Genomic DNA, 18353 nt, shown 5'->3' on the forward strand with positions numbered 1-18353 from the left:
CAAAAGTGCCTCAAAGGTTCGTCTGATCGCCGAAATAAGGGTCGCAATCGATTCCTCGGGTCAATATCTAGCCGCAGCCTCGGGTTCCAGATGTGTGCAACTTACCCCTTACCCCTTAATCGGCCCTTAAAGGAAGGGGCGCGTCAAAAGTGCCTCAAGGTTTCGTCTGATCGCCAAAATAAGGGTCGCAATCGATTCCTCGGGTCAATATATAGCCGCAGCCTCGGGTTCCAGATGTGTGCAACTTACCCCTTACCCCTTAATCGGCCCTTAAAGGAAGGGGCGCGTCAAAAGTGCCTCAAGGGTTCGTCTGATCGCCAAAATAAGGGTCGCAATCGATTCCTCGGGTCAATATCTAGCCGCAGCCTCGGGGTCCAGATGTGTGCAACTTACCCCTTACCCCTTAATCGGCCCTTAAAGAAAGGGGCGCGTCAAAAGTGCCTCAAGGGTTCGTCTGATCGCCAAAATAAGGGTCGCAATCGATTCCTCGGGTCAATATCTAGCCGCAGCCTCGGGTTCCAGATGTGTGCAACTTACCCCTTACCCCTTAATCGGCCCTTAAAGGAAGGGGCGCGTCAAAAGTGCCTCAAGGGTTCGTCTGATCGCCAAAATAAGGGTCGCAATCGATTCCTCGGGTCAATATCTAGCCGCAGCCTTGGGTTCCAGATGTGTGCAACTTACCCCTTACCCCTTAATCGGCCCTTAAAGAAAGGGGCGCGTCAAAAGTGCCTCAAGGATTCGTCTGATCGCCAAAATAAGGGTCGCAATCGATTCCTCGGGTCAATATCTAGCCGCAGCCTCGGGTTCCAGATGTGTGCAACTTACCCCTTACCCCTTAATCGGCCCTTAACCCGCGCCCTGCTGGGGGGGGTGTTTGAACACCCCCCCCTTGTGGTTTTTCGCGAATATCTCAAAAACGGCGGCGCGGAGCGCCGCCGTTTTTGGTACACCTTATCATAATCAATTCTACACATGTTGTGAAAATTTCAGACCAAGGTCATTCAAGGTCAGGTCACCAGGTCACTTGAAGTGACCTCACCTCATAAAAAGTTTCAATGTCTGTCATAGCTACACCGAGTGACCGATCGCTTTGAAACTTTCAGCGATTGCTAAGAGCAATAGCATGTACAAAATGTATATCTCAGAATTTTGATATCGATGACCTAAGGTCAGGTCAATTTTGCGACCTCCCCATTATAAGTCAATGGGAGAAAATTGAAATGCGCCTCTTTTGGACGAAAGACATTATAAACACTCCCAAACACTGAATTACAAGTGGTTTAGACACACTGAACATGAAAATGGTGTCCGTGACCCCTGTTTATGCCCTGAGGTCATCTTAGGTCACGAATGGTATCTAACAGTTTTTCGCAAATAACTTTTGATAGAGGCATGCTAGAGCGATGAAAACGCCTTAGATGTGTTCAGCTCGACGATACGGATCGACTGATATGCAACATGACCCTTTCCGGTCAGGTCATGACCTTGACCTGAGGTCAAATTTTCAAGTTGACCTTTCAAGGTCAAGTTATAGTTCATTCGATGCGTCTTGACGAGAGGAGCACGATGCCGGTAAAAGTAAGCTCGTACAAGGCTTGGGTCAAAAGTTATTGCAGAAAAACTGTTTCCGAAAAAATCGGCTATTTTTGCAGTTTTTGCCCCCTGCAGGCAAAACCGTTGACGTTAGGTCAAATCTGAGAGAATTAGTCAGAAAGGGCGTTAATAGGGCTATCGAATGCGCTTTTCCGCGGTGCTGTAGCTCTATTGGTTCCCGAGTTATGCGTTGGCATCTTGGAAATTGTCGACATTCGACCTGGAAATCGGCGAAATTTTGCCTTCAATGACCTCTGGTGACCTGACCTTTGACCTGACCAAAAAAATGACCGAAGTGATTTCGTCATTATTTTTGACGCTCTTTGGAACGCCGCCTTCCGCGTATCGCTACGTGGCCCAGGAGCCGAGTTAGAAGGGGGGGTGTTCAAACACCCCCCCCCAGCAGGGCGTGGAAATCCAGGACCCCCAGCAGGGCGCGGGTTAAAGGAAGGGTCGCGTCAAAAGTGCCTCAAGGGTTCGTCTGATCGCCGAAATAAGGGTCGCAATCGATTCCTCGGGTCAATATCTAGCCGCAGCCTCGGGTTCCAGATGTGTGCAACTTACCCCTTACCCCTTAGTCGGCCCTTAAAGGAAGGGGCGCGTCAAAAGTGCCTCAAGGGTTCGTCTGATCGCCGAAATAAGGGTCGCAATCGATTCCTCGGGTCAATATCTAGCCGCAGCCTCGGGTTCCAGATGTGTGCAACTTACCCCTTACCCCTTAATCGGCCCTTAAAGGAAGGGGCGCGTCAAAAGTGCCTCAAGGGTTCGTCTGATCGCCGAAATAAGGGTCGCAATCGATTCCTCGGGTGAATATCTAGCCGCAGCCTCGGGTTCCAGATGTGTGCAACTAACCCCTTACCCCTTAATCGGCCCTTAAAGGAAGGGGCGCGTCAAAAGTGCCTCAAGGGTTCGTCTGATCGCCAAAATAAGGGTCGCAATCGATTCCTCGGGTCAATATCTAGCCGCAGCCTCGGGTTCCAGATGTGTGCAACTTACCCCTTACCCCTTAATCGGCCCTTAAAGGAAGGGGCGCGTCAAAAGTGCCTCAAGGGTTCGTCTGATCGCCAAAATAAGGGTCGCAATCGATTCCTCGGGTCAATATCTAGCCGCAGCCTCGGGTTCCAGATGTGTGCAACTTACCCCTTACCCCTTAATCGGCCCTTAAAGGAAGGGGCGCGTCAAAAGTGCCTCAAGGGTTCGTCTGATCGCCAAAATAAGGGTCGCAATCGATTCCTCGGGTCAATATCTAGCCGCAGCCTCGGGTTCCAGATGTGTGCAACTTACCCCTTACCCCTTAATCGGCCCTTAAAGGAAGGGGCGCGTCAAAAGTGCCTCAAAGGTTCGTCTGATCGCCGAAATAAGGGTCGCAATCGCTTCCTCGGGTCAATATCTAGCCGCAGCCTCGGGTTCCAGATGTGTGCAACTTACCCCTTACCCCTTAATCGGCCCTTAAAGGAAGGGGCGCGTCAAAAGCGCCTCAAGGGTTCGTCTGATCGCCAAAATAAGGGTCGCAATCGATTCCTCGGGTCAATATCTAGCCGCAGCCTCGGGTTCCAGATGTGTGCAACTTACCCCTTACCCCTTAATCGGCCCTTAAAGGAAGGGGCGCGTCAAAAGTGCCTCAAGGGTTCGTCTGATCGCCAAAATAAGGGTCGCAATCGATTCCTCGGGTCAATATCTAGCCGCAGCCTCGGGTTCCAGATGTGTGCAACTTACCCCTTACCCCTTAATCGGCCCTTAAAGGAAGGGGCGCGTCAAAAGTGCCTCAAGGGTTCGTCTGATCGCCAAAATAAGGGTCGCAATCGATTCCTCGGGTCAATATCTAGCCGCAGCCTCGGGTTCCAGATGTGTGCAACTTACCCCTTACCCCTTAATCGGCCCTTAAAGGAAGGGGCGCGTCAAAAGTGCCTCAAGGGTTCGTCTGATCGCCGAAATAAGGGTCGCAATAGATTCCTCGGGTCAATATCTAGCCGCAGCCTCGGGTTCCAGATGTGTGCAACTTACCCCTTACCCCTTAATCGGCCCTTAAAGGAAGGGGCGCGTCAAAAGTGCCTCAAGGGTTCGTCTGATCGCCAAAATAAGGGTCGCAATCGATTCCTCGGGTCAATATCTAGCCGCAGCCTCGGGTTCCAGATGTGTGCAACTTACCCCTTACCCCTTAATCGGCCCTTAAAGGAAGGGGCGCGTCAAAAGTGCCTCAAAGGTTCGTCTGATCGCCAAAATAAGGGTCGCAATCGATTCCTCGGGTCAATATCTAGCCGCAGCCTCGGGTTCCAGATGTGTGCAACTTACCCCTTACCCCTTAATCGGCCCTTAAAGGAAGAGGCGCGTCAAAAGTGCCTCAAGGGTTCGTCTGATCGCCAAAATAAGGGTCGCAATCGATTCCTCGGGTCAATATCTAGCCGCAGCCTCGGGTTCCAGATGTGTGCAACTTACCCCTTACCCCTTAATCGGCCCTTAAAGGAAGGGGCGCGTCAAAAGTGCCTCAAGGGTTCATCTGATCGCCGAAATAAGGGTCGCAATCGCTTCCTCGGGTCAATATCTAGCCGCAGCCTCGGGTTCCAGATGTATGCAACTTACCCCTTACCCCTTAATCGGCCCTTAAAGGAAGGGGCGCGTCAAAAGTGCCTCAAGGGTTCGTCTGATCGCCAAAATAAGGGTCGCAATCGATTCCTCGGGTCAATATCTAGCCGCAGCCTCGGGTTCCAGATGTGTGCAACTTACCCCTTATCCCTTAATCGGCCCTTAAAGGAAGGGGCGCGTCAAAAGTGCCTCAAGGGTTCGTCTGATCGCCAAAATAAGGGTCGCAATCACTTCCTCGGGTCAATATCTAGCCGCAGCCTCGGGTTCCAGATGTGTGCAACTTACCCCTTACCCCTTAATCGGCCCTTAAAGGAAGGGGCGCGTCAAAAGTGCCTCAAAGGTTCGTATGATCGCCGAAATAAGGGTCGCAATCGATTCCTCGGGTCAATATCTAGCCGCAGCCTCGGGTTCCAGATGTGTGCAACTTACCCCTTACCCCTTAATCGGCCCTTAAAGGAAGGGGCGCGTCAAAAGTGCCTCAAGGGTTCGTCTGATCGCCGAAATAAGGGTCGCAATCGATTCCTCGGGTCAATATCTAGCTTCAGCCTCGGGTTCCAGATGTGTGCAACTTACCCCTTACCCCTTAATCGGCCCTTAAAGGAAGGGGCGCGTCAAAAGTGCCTCAAGGGTTCGTCTGATCGCCAAAATAAGGGTCGCAATCGATTCCTCGGGTCAATATCTAGCCGCAGCCTCGGGTTCCAGATGTGTGCAACTTACCCCTTACCCCTTAATCGGCCCTTAAAGGAAGGGGCGCGTCAAAAGTGCCTCAAGGGTTCGTCTGATCGCCGAAATAAGGGTCGCAATCGCTTCCTCGGGTCAATATCTAGCCGCAACCTCGGGTTCCAGATGTGTGCAACTTACCCCTTACCCCTTAATCGGCCCTTAAAGGAAGGGGCGCGTCAAAAGTGCCTCAAGGGTTCGTCTGATCGCCAAAAAAAGGGTCGCAATCGATTCCTCGGGTCAATATCTAGCCGCAGCCTCGGGTTCCAGATGTGTGCAACTTACCCCTTACCCCTTAATCGGCCCTTAAAGGAAGGGGCGCGTCAAAAGTGCCTCAAGGGTTCGTCTGATCGCCAAAATAAGGGTCGCAATCGATTCCTCAGGTCAATATCTAGCCGCAGCCTCGGGTTCCAGATGTGTGCAACTTACCCCTTACCCCTTAATCGGCCCTTAAAGGAAGGGGCGCGTCAAAAGTGCCTCAAGGGTTCGTCTGATCGCCAAAATAAGGGTCGCAATCGATTCCTCAGGTCAATATCTAGCCGCAGCCTCGGGTTCCAGATGTGTGTAACTTACCCCTTACCCCTTAATCGGCCCTTAAAGGAAGGGGCGCGTCAAAAGTGCCTCAAGGGTTCGTCTGATCGCCGAAATAAGGTTGCAATCGATTCCTCGGGTCAATATCTAGCCGCAGCCTCGGGTTCCAGATGTGTGCAACTTACCCCTTACCCCTTAATCGGCCCTTAAAGGAAGGGGCGCGTCAAAAGTGCCTCAAGGGTTCGTCTGATCGCCGAAATAAGGGTCGCAATCGATTCCTCGGGTCAATATCTAGCCGCAGCCTCGGGTTCCAGATGTGTGCAACTTACCCCTTACCCCTTAATCGGCCCTTAAAGGAAGGGGCGCGTCAAAAGTGCCTCAAGGGTTCGCCAGATCGCCAAAATAAGGGTCGCAATCGATTCCTCGGGTCAATATCTAGCCGCAGCCTCGGGTTCCAGATGTGTGCAACTTACCCCTTACCCCTTAATCGGCCCTTAAAGGAAGGGGCGCGTCAAAAGTGCCTCAAGGGTTCGTCTGATCGCCAAAATAAGGGTCGCAATCGATTCCTCGGGTCAATATCTAGCCGCAGCCTTGGGTTCCAGATGTGTGCAACTTACCCCTTACCCCTTAATCGGCCCTTAAAGGAAGGGGCGCGTCAAAAGTGCCTCAAGGGTTCGTCTGATCGCCAAAATAAGGGTCGCAATCGATTCCTCGGGTCAATATCTAGCCGCAGCCTCGGGTTCCAGATGTGTGCAACTTACCCCTTACCCCTTAATCGGCCCTTAAAGGAAGAGGCGCGTCAAAAGTGCCTCAAGGGTTCGTCTGATCGCCAAAATAAGGGTCGCAATCGCTTCCGAGGCTTCGCAGCCTCGCCGCACCCGAGGCTGCGGCTAGATATTGACCCGAGGAATCGATTGCGACCCTTATTTTGGCGATCAGACGAACCCTTGAGGCACTTTTGACGCGCCCCTTCCTTTAAGGGCCGATTAAGGGGTAAGGGGTAAGTTGCACACATCTGGAACCCAAGGCTGCGGCTAGATATTGACCCGAGGAATCGATTGCGACCCTTATTTTGGCGATCAGACGAATCCTTGAGGCACTTTTGACGCGCCCCTTCCTTTAAGGGCCGATTAAGGGGTAAGGGGTAAGTTGTACACATCTGGAACCCGAGGCTGCGGCTAGATATTGACCCGAGGAATCGATTGCGACCCTTATTTTGGCAATCAGACGAACCCTTGAGGCACTTTTGACGCGCCCCTTCCTTTAAGGGCCGATTAAGGGGTAAGGGGTAAGTTGCACACATCTGGAACCCGAGGCTGCGGCTAGATATTGACCCGAGGAATCGATTGCGACCCTTATTTTGGCGATCAGACGAACCCTTGAGGCACTTTTGACGCGCCCCTTCCTTTAAGGGCCGATTAAGGGGTAAGGGGTAAGTTGCACACATCTGGAACCCGAGGCTGCGGCTAGATATTGACCCGAGGAATCGATTGCGACCCTTATTTTGGCGATCAGACGAATCCTTGAGGCACTTTTGACGCGTCCCTTCCTTTAAGGGCCGATTAAGGGGTAAGGGGTAAGTTGTACACATCTGGAACCCGAGGCTGCGGCTAGATATTGACCCGAGGAATCGATTGCGACCCTTATTTTGGCAATCAGACGAACCCTTGAGGCACTTTTGAAGCGCCCCTTCCTTTAAGGGCCGATTAAGGGGTAAGGGGTAAGTTGCACACATCTGGAACCCGAGGCTGCGGCTAGATATTGACCCGAGGAATCGATTGCGACCCTTATTTTGGCGATCAGACGAACCCTTGAGGCACTTTTGACGCGCCCCTTCCTTTAAGGGCCGATTAAGGGGTAAGGGGTAAGTTGCACACATCTGGAACCCGAGGCTGCGGCTAGATATTGACCCGAGGAATCGATTGCGACCCTTATTTTGGCGATCAGACGAACCCTTGAGGCACTTTTGACGCGCCCCTTCCTTTAAGGGCCGATTAAGGGGTAAGGGGTAAGTTGCACACATCTGGAACCCGAGGCTGCGGCTAGATATTGACCCGAGGAATCGATTGCGACCCTTATTTTGGCGATCAGACGAATCCTTGAGGCACTTTTGACGCGCCCCTTCCTTTAAGGGCCGATTAAGGGGTAAGGGGTAAGTTGCACACATCTGGAACCCGAGGCTGCGGCTAGATATTGACCCGAGGAATCGATTGCGACCCTTATTTTGGCGATCAGACGAACCCTTGAGGCACTTTTGACGCGCCCCTTCCTTTAAGGGCCGATTAAGGGGTAAGGGGTAAGTTGCACACATCTGGAACCCGAGGCTGCGGCTAGATATTGACCCGAGGAATCGATTGCGACCCTTATTTTGGCGATCAGACGAATCCTTGAGGCACTTTTGACGCGCCCCTTCCTTTAAGGGCCGATTAAGGGGTAAGGGGTAAGTTGCACACATCTGGAACCCGTGGCTGCGGCTAGATATTGACCCGAGGAGTCGATTGCGACCCTTATTTTGGCGATCAGACGAACCCTTGAGGCACTTTTGACGCGCCCCTTCCTTTAAGGGCCGATTAAGGGGTAAGGGGTAAGTTGCACACATCTGGAACCCGAGGCTGCGGCTAGATATTGACCAGAGGAATCGATTGCGACCCTTATTTTGGCGATCAGACGAACCCTTGAGGCACTTTTGACGCGCCCCTTCCTTTAAGGGCCGATTAAGGGGTAAGGGGTAAGTTGCACACATCTGGAACCCGAGGCTGCGGCTAGATATTGACCCGAGGAATCGATTGCGACCCTTATTTTGGCGATCAGACGAACCCTTGAGGCACTTTTGACGCGCCCCTTCCTTTAAGGGCCGATTAAGGGGTAAGGGGTAAGTTGCGCACATCTGGAACCCGAAGCTGCGGCTAGATATTGACCCGAGGAATCGATTGCGACCCTTATTTTGGCGATCAGACGAATCCTTGAGGCACTTTTGACGCGCCCCTTCCTTTAAGGGCCGATTAAGGGGTAAGGGGTAAGTTGCACACATCTGGAACCCGAGGCTGCGGCTAGATATTGACCCGAGGAATCGATTGCGACCCTTATTTTGGCGATCAGACGAACCCTTGAGGCACTTTTGACGCGCCCCTTCCTTTAAGGGCCGATTAAGGGGTAAGGGGTAAGTTGCACACATCTGGAACCCGAGGCTGCGGCTAGATATTGACCCGAGGAATCGATTGCGACCCTTATTTTGGCGATCAGACGAACCCTTGAGGCACTTTTGACGCGCCCCTTCCTTTAAGGGCCGATTAAGGGGTTAGAGGTAAGTTGCACACAACTTGAACCCGAGGCTGCGGCTAGATATTGACCCGAGGAATTGATTGCGACCCTTATTTTGGCGATCAGACGAACCCTTGAGGCACTTTTGACGCGCCCCTTCCTTTAAGGGCCGATTAAGGGGTAAGGGGTAAGTTGCACACATCTGGAACCCGAGGCTGCGGCTAGATATTGACCCGAGGAAGCGATTGCGACCCTTATTTTGGCGATCAGACGAACACTTGAGGCACTTTTGACGCGCCCCTTCCTTTAAGGGCCGATTAAGGGGTAAGGGGTAAGTTGCACACATCTGGAACCCGAGGCTGCGGCTAGATATTGACCCGAGGAATCGATTGCGACCCTTATTTTGGCAATCAGACGAACCCTTGAGGCACTTTTGACGCGCCCCTTCCTTTAAGGGCCGATTAAGGGGTAAGGGGTAAGAGCTAGGGCCAAATAAATGTCATATTCTTGCTCCCCGTCCCCCAATTGACCTAATACGAGTTTTTTAAGAGATTCTGAATCCGACGCTGTATTCGTTGCTGTTGCTGACGCTAACTTCACGGACATGACTTTATTTGAAAGTGCGGCATTTGTTGCGCGCAAGCGTATTTACAAATTGCAACCGAGCTCCGCCGTGGGGTAAGGTGGGCAGGGGTTTTCGCACTACGGCTGCGGTTGAACTACCGTCTGTGGTAGAAACTTCAGGGCGATGGCGCGTTTCATACGAAATGTGGCGCAATGTTTGTTTGCTTCTGAACTTGTACTGTTATTGCCATTGCTGTGAATTCTTGAAGTGGGAGTGTTTCAATAACAATTTGTGGATTATTTGAGTTTCTTTATATAAACATAGAATAGTATTATGAAACATTGTGTGGAAACTGCAAATACTGATATGATCAACTACTTAGCTTGGGAATTGATACACATTTTGTTGAATGTTGAGATTTGTCTGACAAATGGTACGTAACAAACTTCAAGCATATCATGATCTGAAGCTGTTGCAACAAATCAAAATTGCTTTGTTGGAAAGACTGGAGCATGGTTCAAGATGATGTGTAAAAATTCAAGATTTGTGGGAAAGCTTGTGACTGTAGATCGGAAACAGTTCTATATGATGGCTCAATGAAACATGGAAATGGACGACAAAAGTAGAGTTTCAACATTCAGCATGTGAGAATAACTTCAGAAATTCACAATTCTTGTAGTATTGCATTCTTCTTATGTACAGTTATAGGTTTCGTTAGGGTATTTGAAATTCATTGTGTCAGTTGAGATATAGATGGATTGCGGACAAATTTTAGAATCATTGCATGGAAGCTAGGTATAAGGTACTTGTTCGGTAGAAAGGTATTGATGATTGCCATGAGAAGGTTTTTTATGATTTAATATATGGTCGTTGTTGTGCCTACAAAAATGCAAGCTTACTAGCAACTAGTTTCTGAATCAAATCGAAAGTATTTGCCATGAATGTAAATATGTACCTGCAAAGTATGTCAATAAATTTGTGTGATGTTGACCAGAGAGCTTTATCATCTGGGCATTTATGTCGCTTCTTGCATTAGGTATTAAGCATAGTAATTACGGATGAACTTTGTGCCAATATCTTCAATGCACAATGTATGTAGCATGTCTACAACCCTCACTGATCCTAGCTATAGGCATTTGGCACCAGCAAGACCAAGGGCATGAACTTCACAGTTGCTCAACCTTTTGTCATGTACCACCAGTCACTTTTTTACTTAGGTGCACATAGCAGTGCACACAACAATGTGCGGAGGGCCTACACAAAAACAACATGATTAGTGTGCACTATGCACAGGATTGTACCCTGATTATTTGAATATTTTGATAACTCAACAGTCAACAGTCAGGAGTAATTATTGAATATCACATTTATTATACATCACTTGTCAAACAAGAGCATGATGACACACATTTTGACAAGCAATCATGGTAGTATTTCAATAAGTTGGACAGTCATCTCCCTGGGCGTCATTTTTCCAGGAAGGTACACTCGGGGGCAGATTGATGTTCCACCACTCCCTACCCATCGGGCTCCCATGGCTCAGCACTGGCTGCTGCCAGTGGCAGCATGTGGCAGCACTGGCACTGGCAGGCAGTGCTGAGCAGTGCTGAGGGCAGGCAACACTGGCAGCAGCCAGTGCTGAGCCATGGGAGCCCGATAGGTAGGGAGTGGTGGAACATCAATCTGCCCCCGAGTGTACCTCTGCACTCTGCAGGTGTTGTGGTAGGCTAGGTTGAACTGGGTCAAGTTAGGCGAAGTAAGGTGGTTAGGACCCGGTCGGACCATAAGGCCTGGTCAGGTTGATTTTAATCTTTCATTCTAATTTGACATAACCTATTACCTATGTTTTTGCTCCAGCCTGAATTTCATTAGGTAATGAGTTAATTTTGCTTTGTTTTTATCTGTCTTGTTTTGTGTTTTTGTCCCTTATATTTTGCCCCATAGGCAAGGGTGGAGCTTTTCCAGGGAAGGTGGTGGAGCATGATTGGAGGCGCTCAACCAGACGGCATAGGAGGGCACGGTTTCTGAACGCGCACTGATGCCTGATTCAAGCCACGCTGTCTTCATGCGTGGCGGCGCGCTACTTAACCCGCGCACCGACGGGGGTCTGCGCCAACTTCGCACCGACGGGGGGGGGGGCGGATGACCGCCCCCCCCTGAGATCTCGAGAACGAAGCAAGATAGCGACAAGCGGTAAACGGCATCGGATACGCACGGCCAAGATCTACAATTTTTACTAAGGTCATTTTCAGGTCAGGTCAAAGATGACGTCACAGGGGTCGAAAAAGTCAAAATGGCGGCGCTAGATATGGAGAGAGTTTTTCTCGAATAACTTTCGAATTAGTCAAGATAGGAATAAACTAAGGGCATCATCGTGATCCTCTCGTCAATCCGCATCGAATGATATATATGTTGACCTCGAAAGGTCAAGGTCAAAGGTTGACCTCAGGTCACGTGGCCTCGAGGTCATCATGTATATCATTCGATGCGTCTTGACGAGCTGAACACAATGAGACCATCCACGCGTCTGTATCTTGTTCCTGTACGGAGTTATTGGCCAAAAACCTTTGGTGACCTTTGATGACGTCACATGACCTCACAGCTGCCCAACAGCAAAACAGACCTCAAGGTAGTGAAGGTTGATCGTATATGAAGTCATGTATGGTATATGGGGCCACTCCGACCCGTTTTAGTGGTAAAAACAGGGAGTTGATTTTTCCCCCATTGACTTATAATGGGGAGGTCGCGAAATTGACCTGACCTTAGGTCACCGATATCAAAATTCCGAGATATACAAATTGTAGCTACTAATGACCTAATAATATCCTGCGACTTTCAAAGGCCTCCGACATCTACTGTAGCTCTGGCACGGTGACAAAGTTGCAAAAAAGTGACTTGAGGTTGGGTCATTCAAAGTGACCTGGTGACCTGACCTTGAAAGGTAGGAGGTTCAAACTTGCACACCATGTGTAAAATTGATGAGGTTATAGTCATACCAAATTTCGCGGCGCTACGCGCCGCGGTTTTCCCGCTATTCGCGAAAAACCTCAGGGGGGGCGGATATCCGCCCCCCCCCATCGGTGCGCGGGTTAAAAGTCCCTAAAAGAACGGGAAGTGATGCCGATAGAACCTTCAATCATTCTGGGCTAACGCTTATGACTTGGAAAAAGTCGCGATCCCAATTCAATCGAAAACCTGTGGGCTCTTGTTCAGCAGGCTGCAGGAGGTGTATGAAGAGCCACCCGCCATAAGCACTGCTCAACCGCAGGCACAGGTTTAGACGGCGTTGGTCCGCATCAAAGCCAGTGTGCTGGAGAATCCATTGGTTGAAATGCTCCAGAACATTCGCCACTGTGTGGGTTCCTCATTTCCTCTCTGACTGTCCTTTGACAAAAACCACTCCAAAGATATGCAGAAACCAACGAGGTGAGTAAACTGTGTTTTTATGAAAGGTGGCTACAAGCTCAGTTAAAAGAAAAAGTACCAGATTGTTTTGCTTTTACAGCGGGAAGAAAGGTGTCTGGATAATTTCGTTACACCCGCTGTGATGTTCAAATGGTTGCTAAATTCGAAATCAGCTCCAAAAACTAGCCTAGAAACATGTAAAACTCGAAAAAGTGAACCGAGGTCATCAAAGGTCATTGAGCTGACCTGACCTTCAGGTGACCTTGACACCCACCCTAATGCATGGGACCAGCATCATATCACATGTTTCAACGCTTGAAACCACGTGAAAACTGCAACCGCGCGGCTAATGCGAGCCGACATACGCCGAATCGCGATTGGGGCCAAACATGGTCTCGAGAAGTTACAGGTCAAAGGTCATTTGGGTCAGGGTCATGAAATTTTCAGGGTAGGTGTAAAATTGATAAAATCGGGGGTATTGAAAGTTTCGTCGCGATCGGACGGTTTTTACGCGAGTTACTCACGAAAAACCGATAAAGCGCACCCAAAAAGGCAGAAATATGCACATGCGATATCCTATACTGCGAAAAAAGGTGCATCATTTTCGAACGTCGCCGACAAATTGTAATTACCCTAAGCTCAGGCAGATGTATGGTAGAAAATCCCCCAAGTGAAATACACTACGGCGGAAATAAAATACCCTACGGCGGAGCTCGGTTGCAATTTGTAAATACGCTGCGCGCAAAGCAGCGTATACCACCGCGTGCTACCAAACGTTTTAGTAAAAGATTTAAAAATCGTTAGATCTCCGCTGACGTCACAAATTCTAAGGGGGCATACCAATGCACTAGCCCCTTAGAATCCGAAAACTGCAAGTTTGAAATTCCATATCTCCGAATTAAAGCATTTGTTGATGTTGTGAGTGCCCAAACCGGTATTTGCAGGCCATGGCCACCAATTTGGCTACCTCAACTCAAAACTAATGTTAAGGTGGGAGTGTCCCTTTAATTATAAAAAGTCCCGATGCATTTCACTCAAGACACTATCGGTCATAACTGGAACCGTTTCTTTATTATCATGCACAGTCAGAAAAAAAAACTACCGAACAACCCGAACTATTCGGCATTTAAAGTCACGATGTCATTAGCTGAGAGCAATAGTGCAGCTTCGCAGCTCTCCAATCGTCAAGTTCCATGAAGGCCTTATATAGGCCCTGTATACGGCCTTGGGCCTTGTTCTGTATTAAGTTCCGAGTTCCATTCAAACCCTTCTCTCGTGCTTCTCTCAGGCGCGTACTATTGGCGTACTCACTTCTCGGGCAGCAGACGATGGGGTTTTTGGGTCGGTAGAGGCAGAGCGTGGGCTTCTTCTTGGGGTACTCCTGGCGGACGACCTTGCAGTAGCGCCAGGGCCGGCAGTCGCCCAGCAGGCCGTCAGAGGTGTAACACTTCAGCGGGTCATCTTCCACCGCGCCGGTCAGAATCCGCGACTGACCTGCGGTGTCGGCCGGGGCAGGCAGCGTCACGGGAGGTCAGCCGGGGTCTGGTGGGTCAGCGCATGGCAGGTGGTTCGTTTTGTCCCACCTCTTTAGCTAGTGTGTGTTTTCTGGTCAGGTTATAGCCCATACTTGGTCAATGGTAAGTCCGCCAAGACCTGAGGTCGCAAAAGTACTTGGTTACCTATATGAGGAGACCATTACGTGCTAGCGGAATTAGAGGCGAAAATAATGATAATGTGCTTATAGACACAGCTACTTAGGTATTGAGTTATGCATTCAACAATGCAATGCCGGAGGTAATGGTTAAATAACGCCATGATTTAATAATGAGCACCTGTTTCCATGGTGAAAATCATTGTAACATCCTAGTCCCAGGCGATAAACGTTTGGATCATTAGGACGGTTTCCCCGTCCCGGCCTGTAAACGGATGAGACGGACTCCCACCAGTGTCACCGAGACACGTTCACTCTCGATCACTCTCGATTTACCCTCGATCACTCTCGATTTACCCTCGATCCTCCCTCCAATGCTGTGGCGCCCCGTTGACTTAGCCAGCCTGATATATGACGCTGGTCGTCGTGCACAATCGCGTGCATTGTGCCGTTGCACGCATTGCATGGGATGGGTGAGCTTCGTCTGGGAACTGTGGATCCGAGATTAACCCGCAAACCCAGGACCCAGTTTTTTAATTAAAAAGTTTTTGAATTTTTTACACTCCTAATTGAATCGGGATTCGGTCCGCTAATTAATAGAGAGATTAATTAAATCCGACAACCCGTTATTATTAGCCCGTTATGTTGACTAGGCAATAGGCATAGTGAGGAGCGATAAGTTCAAACAAGAAACAAGTCAACGCACTAAAGGTAACACAAATCGACTTATCAAACGGTAGTTACTGTCAGTTGACAGCGGCATTATTTCGGCTGCAGTTATGTTTAACGGAAGACGTTCTTGTCCTTAACATGTAACGCAAATTATGGCATAACGCGACGAGATTAACTTTAAACTTACATATGCATGTCACTATAAACATGTGCGTCTTCTGTTTAAGATTAATCTCTTTTAAAACGTAATACGACGCTAAATAACCACACTCTTCCTCAGTCTTCTAAATACGGCCGGTAAGTCACGTATATACAGAGTTAGGCTGGATCTGCGCCCGGCGTATTTAGGTCACGGGACTGGAGAGCCAGTCGCACCAATGCCGGCCGGTGCCCCTTTCAGAGTATGCCAGGGTCACCAGGCACGTGCACCAGGGCACCGCGCTCGTCGCCATGGGCATGATCCAATGTACCCGCATCATTATCGTTCAACTGGCGTTTGCGATTGGGGACCTATTATTGAACCTATTATTGATCAATAATTATCACCAACGTTTTTCGGGTCAAAGACTGCAACAAACGTATACAACTGAAAGCTGCTGGCCCATATATCCGCCGTCGAAAGCTGTTCTTAGAACGGTTTGGTCAGAGGACGCTATGCGTTTTTCATTGTGAAATCCCTGTTTAGTGGAGAGTTCCTATCGCGTAATTTTTAATAGCGCCATGATTGTATCACTCTTGCCTTTCGAAAAAGGACGAGAGACAAGATCGTTGCCAACAAAAATAATAAGAAGCTGATGACATTCATGGGTGATCCGGCAGAATCCGTAAGGTTATCCGGATCCAAACAGAAACCGGATAAACTTAGTAAAACTCCTCTCCGAGTCCGAAGGCCTAATGAATCGGTGCTGCGGTTGCTATGTGCACCTGTCCCGGTGTATCTCCACGTGATTGGCTGTATCCTAGGCCTCGTTTCATTAAGCGAGTCCGTAACTTACGTCGGTTTTTGGTCTTGAATTGCAAGTGCCATGAAGCGATGACGATAGTTTGAATCGTTGAATTTATTTATCTTGTAAGCAAGAACAGAAGGGAGAGAGGGAAATAACTTAATCGCTTCACATGCACTTGCAATACAAGACCAAAAACCGGCATAAGTTACGGACTCGCTTTATGAGACGAGGCCCAGCTCGCCACACCACAGGCTGGTCGGGCGTTTGCTGTTTTACACCGTCCCCCGTCCCCGGTATAAAACTCACCGCATGTGCTCTGCACTGTGACACCAGTGCTCCCCGGTATAAAACACACCGATTGAGCCGTGCCAGTCCCCCGCTCTAAAACTCACCGTGTGCGAGCCGTGCTAAACTGCTCCCCGGTCCAAAGTCACCGTAGTCCGTATGTACTGTGTTCTAGCGCCAGTGTTTCCCGATATAAAAGTCACCGTGCTAAACTGCTCTCCGCTCTAAAACTCACCGTGTGAGCTGTGCACCAGGGCCGCCACTCCACAGACCAGCAGCAGGGCCGAGACGGCCGGCGTCATGGCCATGCTGCCGTGATCGCTGCGCCGAGCCGAGTGATGGCGCCGCGCCGCCGCCGCCCGTAGAGTAGCCGCGCGCTGAGGGTCAGCCCCGGTGACGTCCGCTGAGGGTCGCTGCCGCACTGCCGCGGGACGGCGCCGCCCCCTGCAGCCATCGGCCGTGACGCAATACCAGGGGGACGGCTGCCCTGAGGGCGTCCCTGCAGTGGCTGTGGCTCCTCATACCCCGGGGAGGCTGAGGTTCGCCCCGATCCGGGCAGGTTGAACGATTTCTGAGAGGGCACCACGTGGAGGGGAGGGGAGGTGCGTGCCACCCGACCGACCGGCCGGCGGTGCGATGACCTTGACCGTGAGAACTCCCCCTCCCCTCCCCGCCCGGGCCGCCGGACAAGGTCGCGGCGGGCGCACTTGAAATGCTGATGAGATGGCCACAGGTATGTGGACTGGTTGCTGGCGGCGCCGTGCCGACGAGGCGACGGCGGGAGACGAGACCCGGGATGACTCGGGGGGTTTCCTTTCCATTGAGCTACTCTGATGCAATGCGGTGTTTTTGTTAGGCGGAGCCAATTAGATTTCGTGTGGACTGGCTTGATGACTTCAAATTCTGATGACAAACCCTTGCAATTGATATACATATAAAATGGCAATTAGTAGTTGGACGTCGATAAGAACTATGTATCCTTATTGGTGTTAGCTTTTTTACGTTTATCATTTACCTACTACGGGAGTAGGTACTCATTACACCTACAATTAATAGATATCGGTAAAAGGGTGTAGGTATGTATGTATTAGGTACCTACCTACTATAGGCCATAAGATTTTTAATTTTGTTCGGCACTTACAGCCCAATTATTCAATATAGTTTTTATCGCTTATTCATATAAGTGCCCTTATTGCTTCGAGTTAATTAAAAAATTACAATGTTATTTTCCGTTTTAATAGCCTCACGTTGCAGCGTCCTAACAAATTATAATTTCATCGCCGACTGGAATCACGTTTTCGCCTTTCGGTTATGTTTTCCTTCGGCAGCAGCCGTTTCCCTGTACGTAAATAGGCCATAACTAATTTTTCTGCCGACCTTGCAAGATAATGGCACATCGGTAGCTCCAAGTCGAGCTCACTGGCGCTTTGTTTGATGCGGAACTCGAGGTAAAATTATGATTTTTCCGCGGATGTCCGCGGGGAAACCAGACTATTGTGAGGCAACCATGGAGCCGGGCTCACTTTACCTGGATCAGTAAAAACGCCAGTAAAACTGCAGCAGATATTCTTACAGATAGCGTGCTAATATATGGTGCATCGGACACGACACGGTCGGATCCAATGAGGTGAGTCATGAGTCATGGACTCTGCAGCTATGCCGCTCAGTTGCTGATGCTTGCAGGTTTTAGACGTAGGTACGTATTTACCTATACGAGTAAGTCCCATTCGCGGAAGGCACTCGTGTGAGGAGGGAAGGGAGAATGCGTCCCTCCCGTGCGTTTCCACTTGACCGCAACCTATGGGTCGGGTATACTGCATATATATTTAGATATTCGACTTAAAACGATCTTCTCCTGTTCTGCTACTGGGCCGTGCTGGAGCCCCTGTTTAAACAGCCCGTCAACAGCTGTTTCATCCGGTCCATCGCGCATATAGTAATATTGTTTCAGTTGTATGCGACGGAATGGCCCCCAGAAAATCCCACGAATCCGTCGATCCAGAGTTCCGATTAGCCACACATCGAATTCGACCGACGAGATCAGGAAGCGTTCCGCTGCCGGCACTCCGTTCGTTACGTCACAGCCCACCGGGGCGACCCCTCAAGGTCGCCATCGAACTGGACCTCGAGTGACGCACCG

At 50.0% G+C, this 18353-nt stretch overlaps 1 protein-coding gene and 1 long non-coding RNA gene across 2 annotated transcripts in view; one reads left to right on the forward strand and one right to left on the reverse strand.

Moving 5' to 3' along the window:
* LOC122381098 (urokinase-type plasminogen activator-like) overlaps positions 1 to 16992 on the reverse strand; it is a 30301-nt gene extending 13309 nt beyond the window's left edge. Inside the window, exons 1-2 of the mRNA XM_043364878.1 lie at positions 16449 to 16992; positions 13970 to 14152 (exon numbers count right to left, since the gene is read on the reverse strand). Coding sequence (XP_043220813.1) covers positions 13970 to 14152; positions 16449 to 16521 — 256 coding nt within the window. The 5' untranslated portion in view covers positions 16522 to 16992. The remainder of the gene's footprint in view (positions 1 to 13969; positions 14153 to 16448) is intronic.
* LOC122381100 overlaps positions 1 to 18353 on the forward strand; it is a 44989-nt gene that overhangs the window by 13792 nt on the left and 12844 nt on the right. The window lies entirely within an intron of this gene.

This window comes from Amphibalanus amphitrite, unplaced genomic scaffold, assembly GCF_019059575.1.
Source record: "Amphibalanus amphitrite isolate SeventyFive unplaced genomic scaffold, NRLGWU_Aamphi_draft 000114F_arrow, whole genome shotgun sequence".
NCBI lineage: Eukaryota > Metazoa > Arthropoda > Thecostraca > Balanomorpha > Balanidae > Amphibalanus > Amphibalanus amphitrite.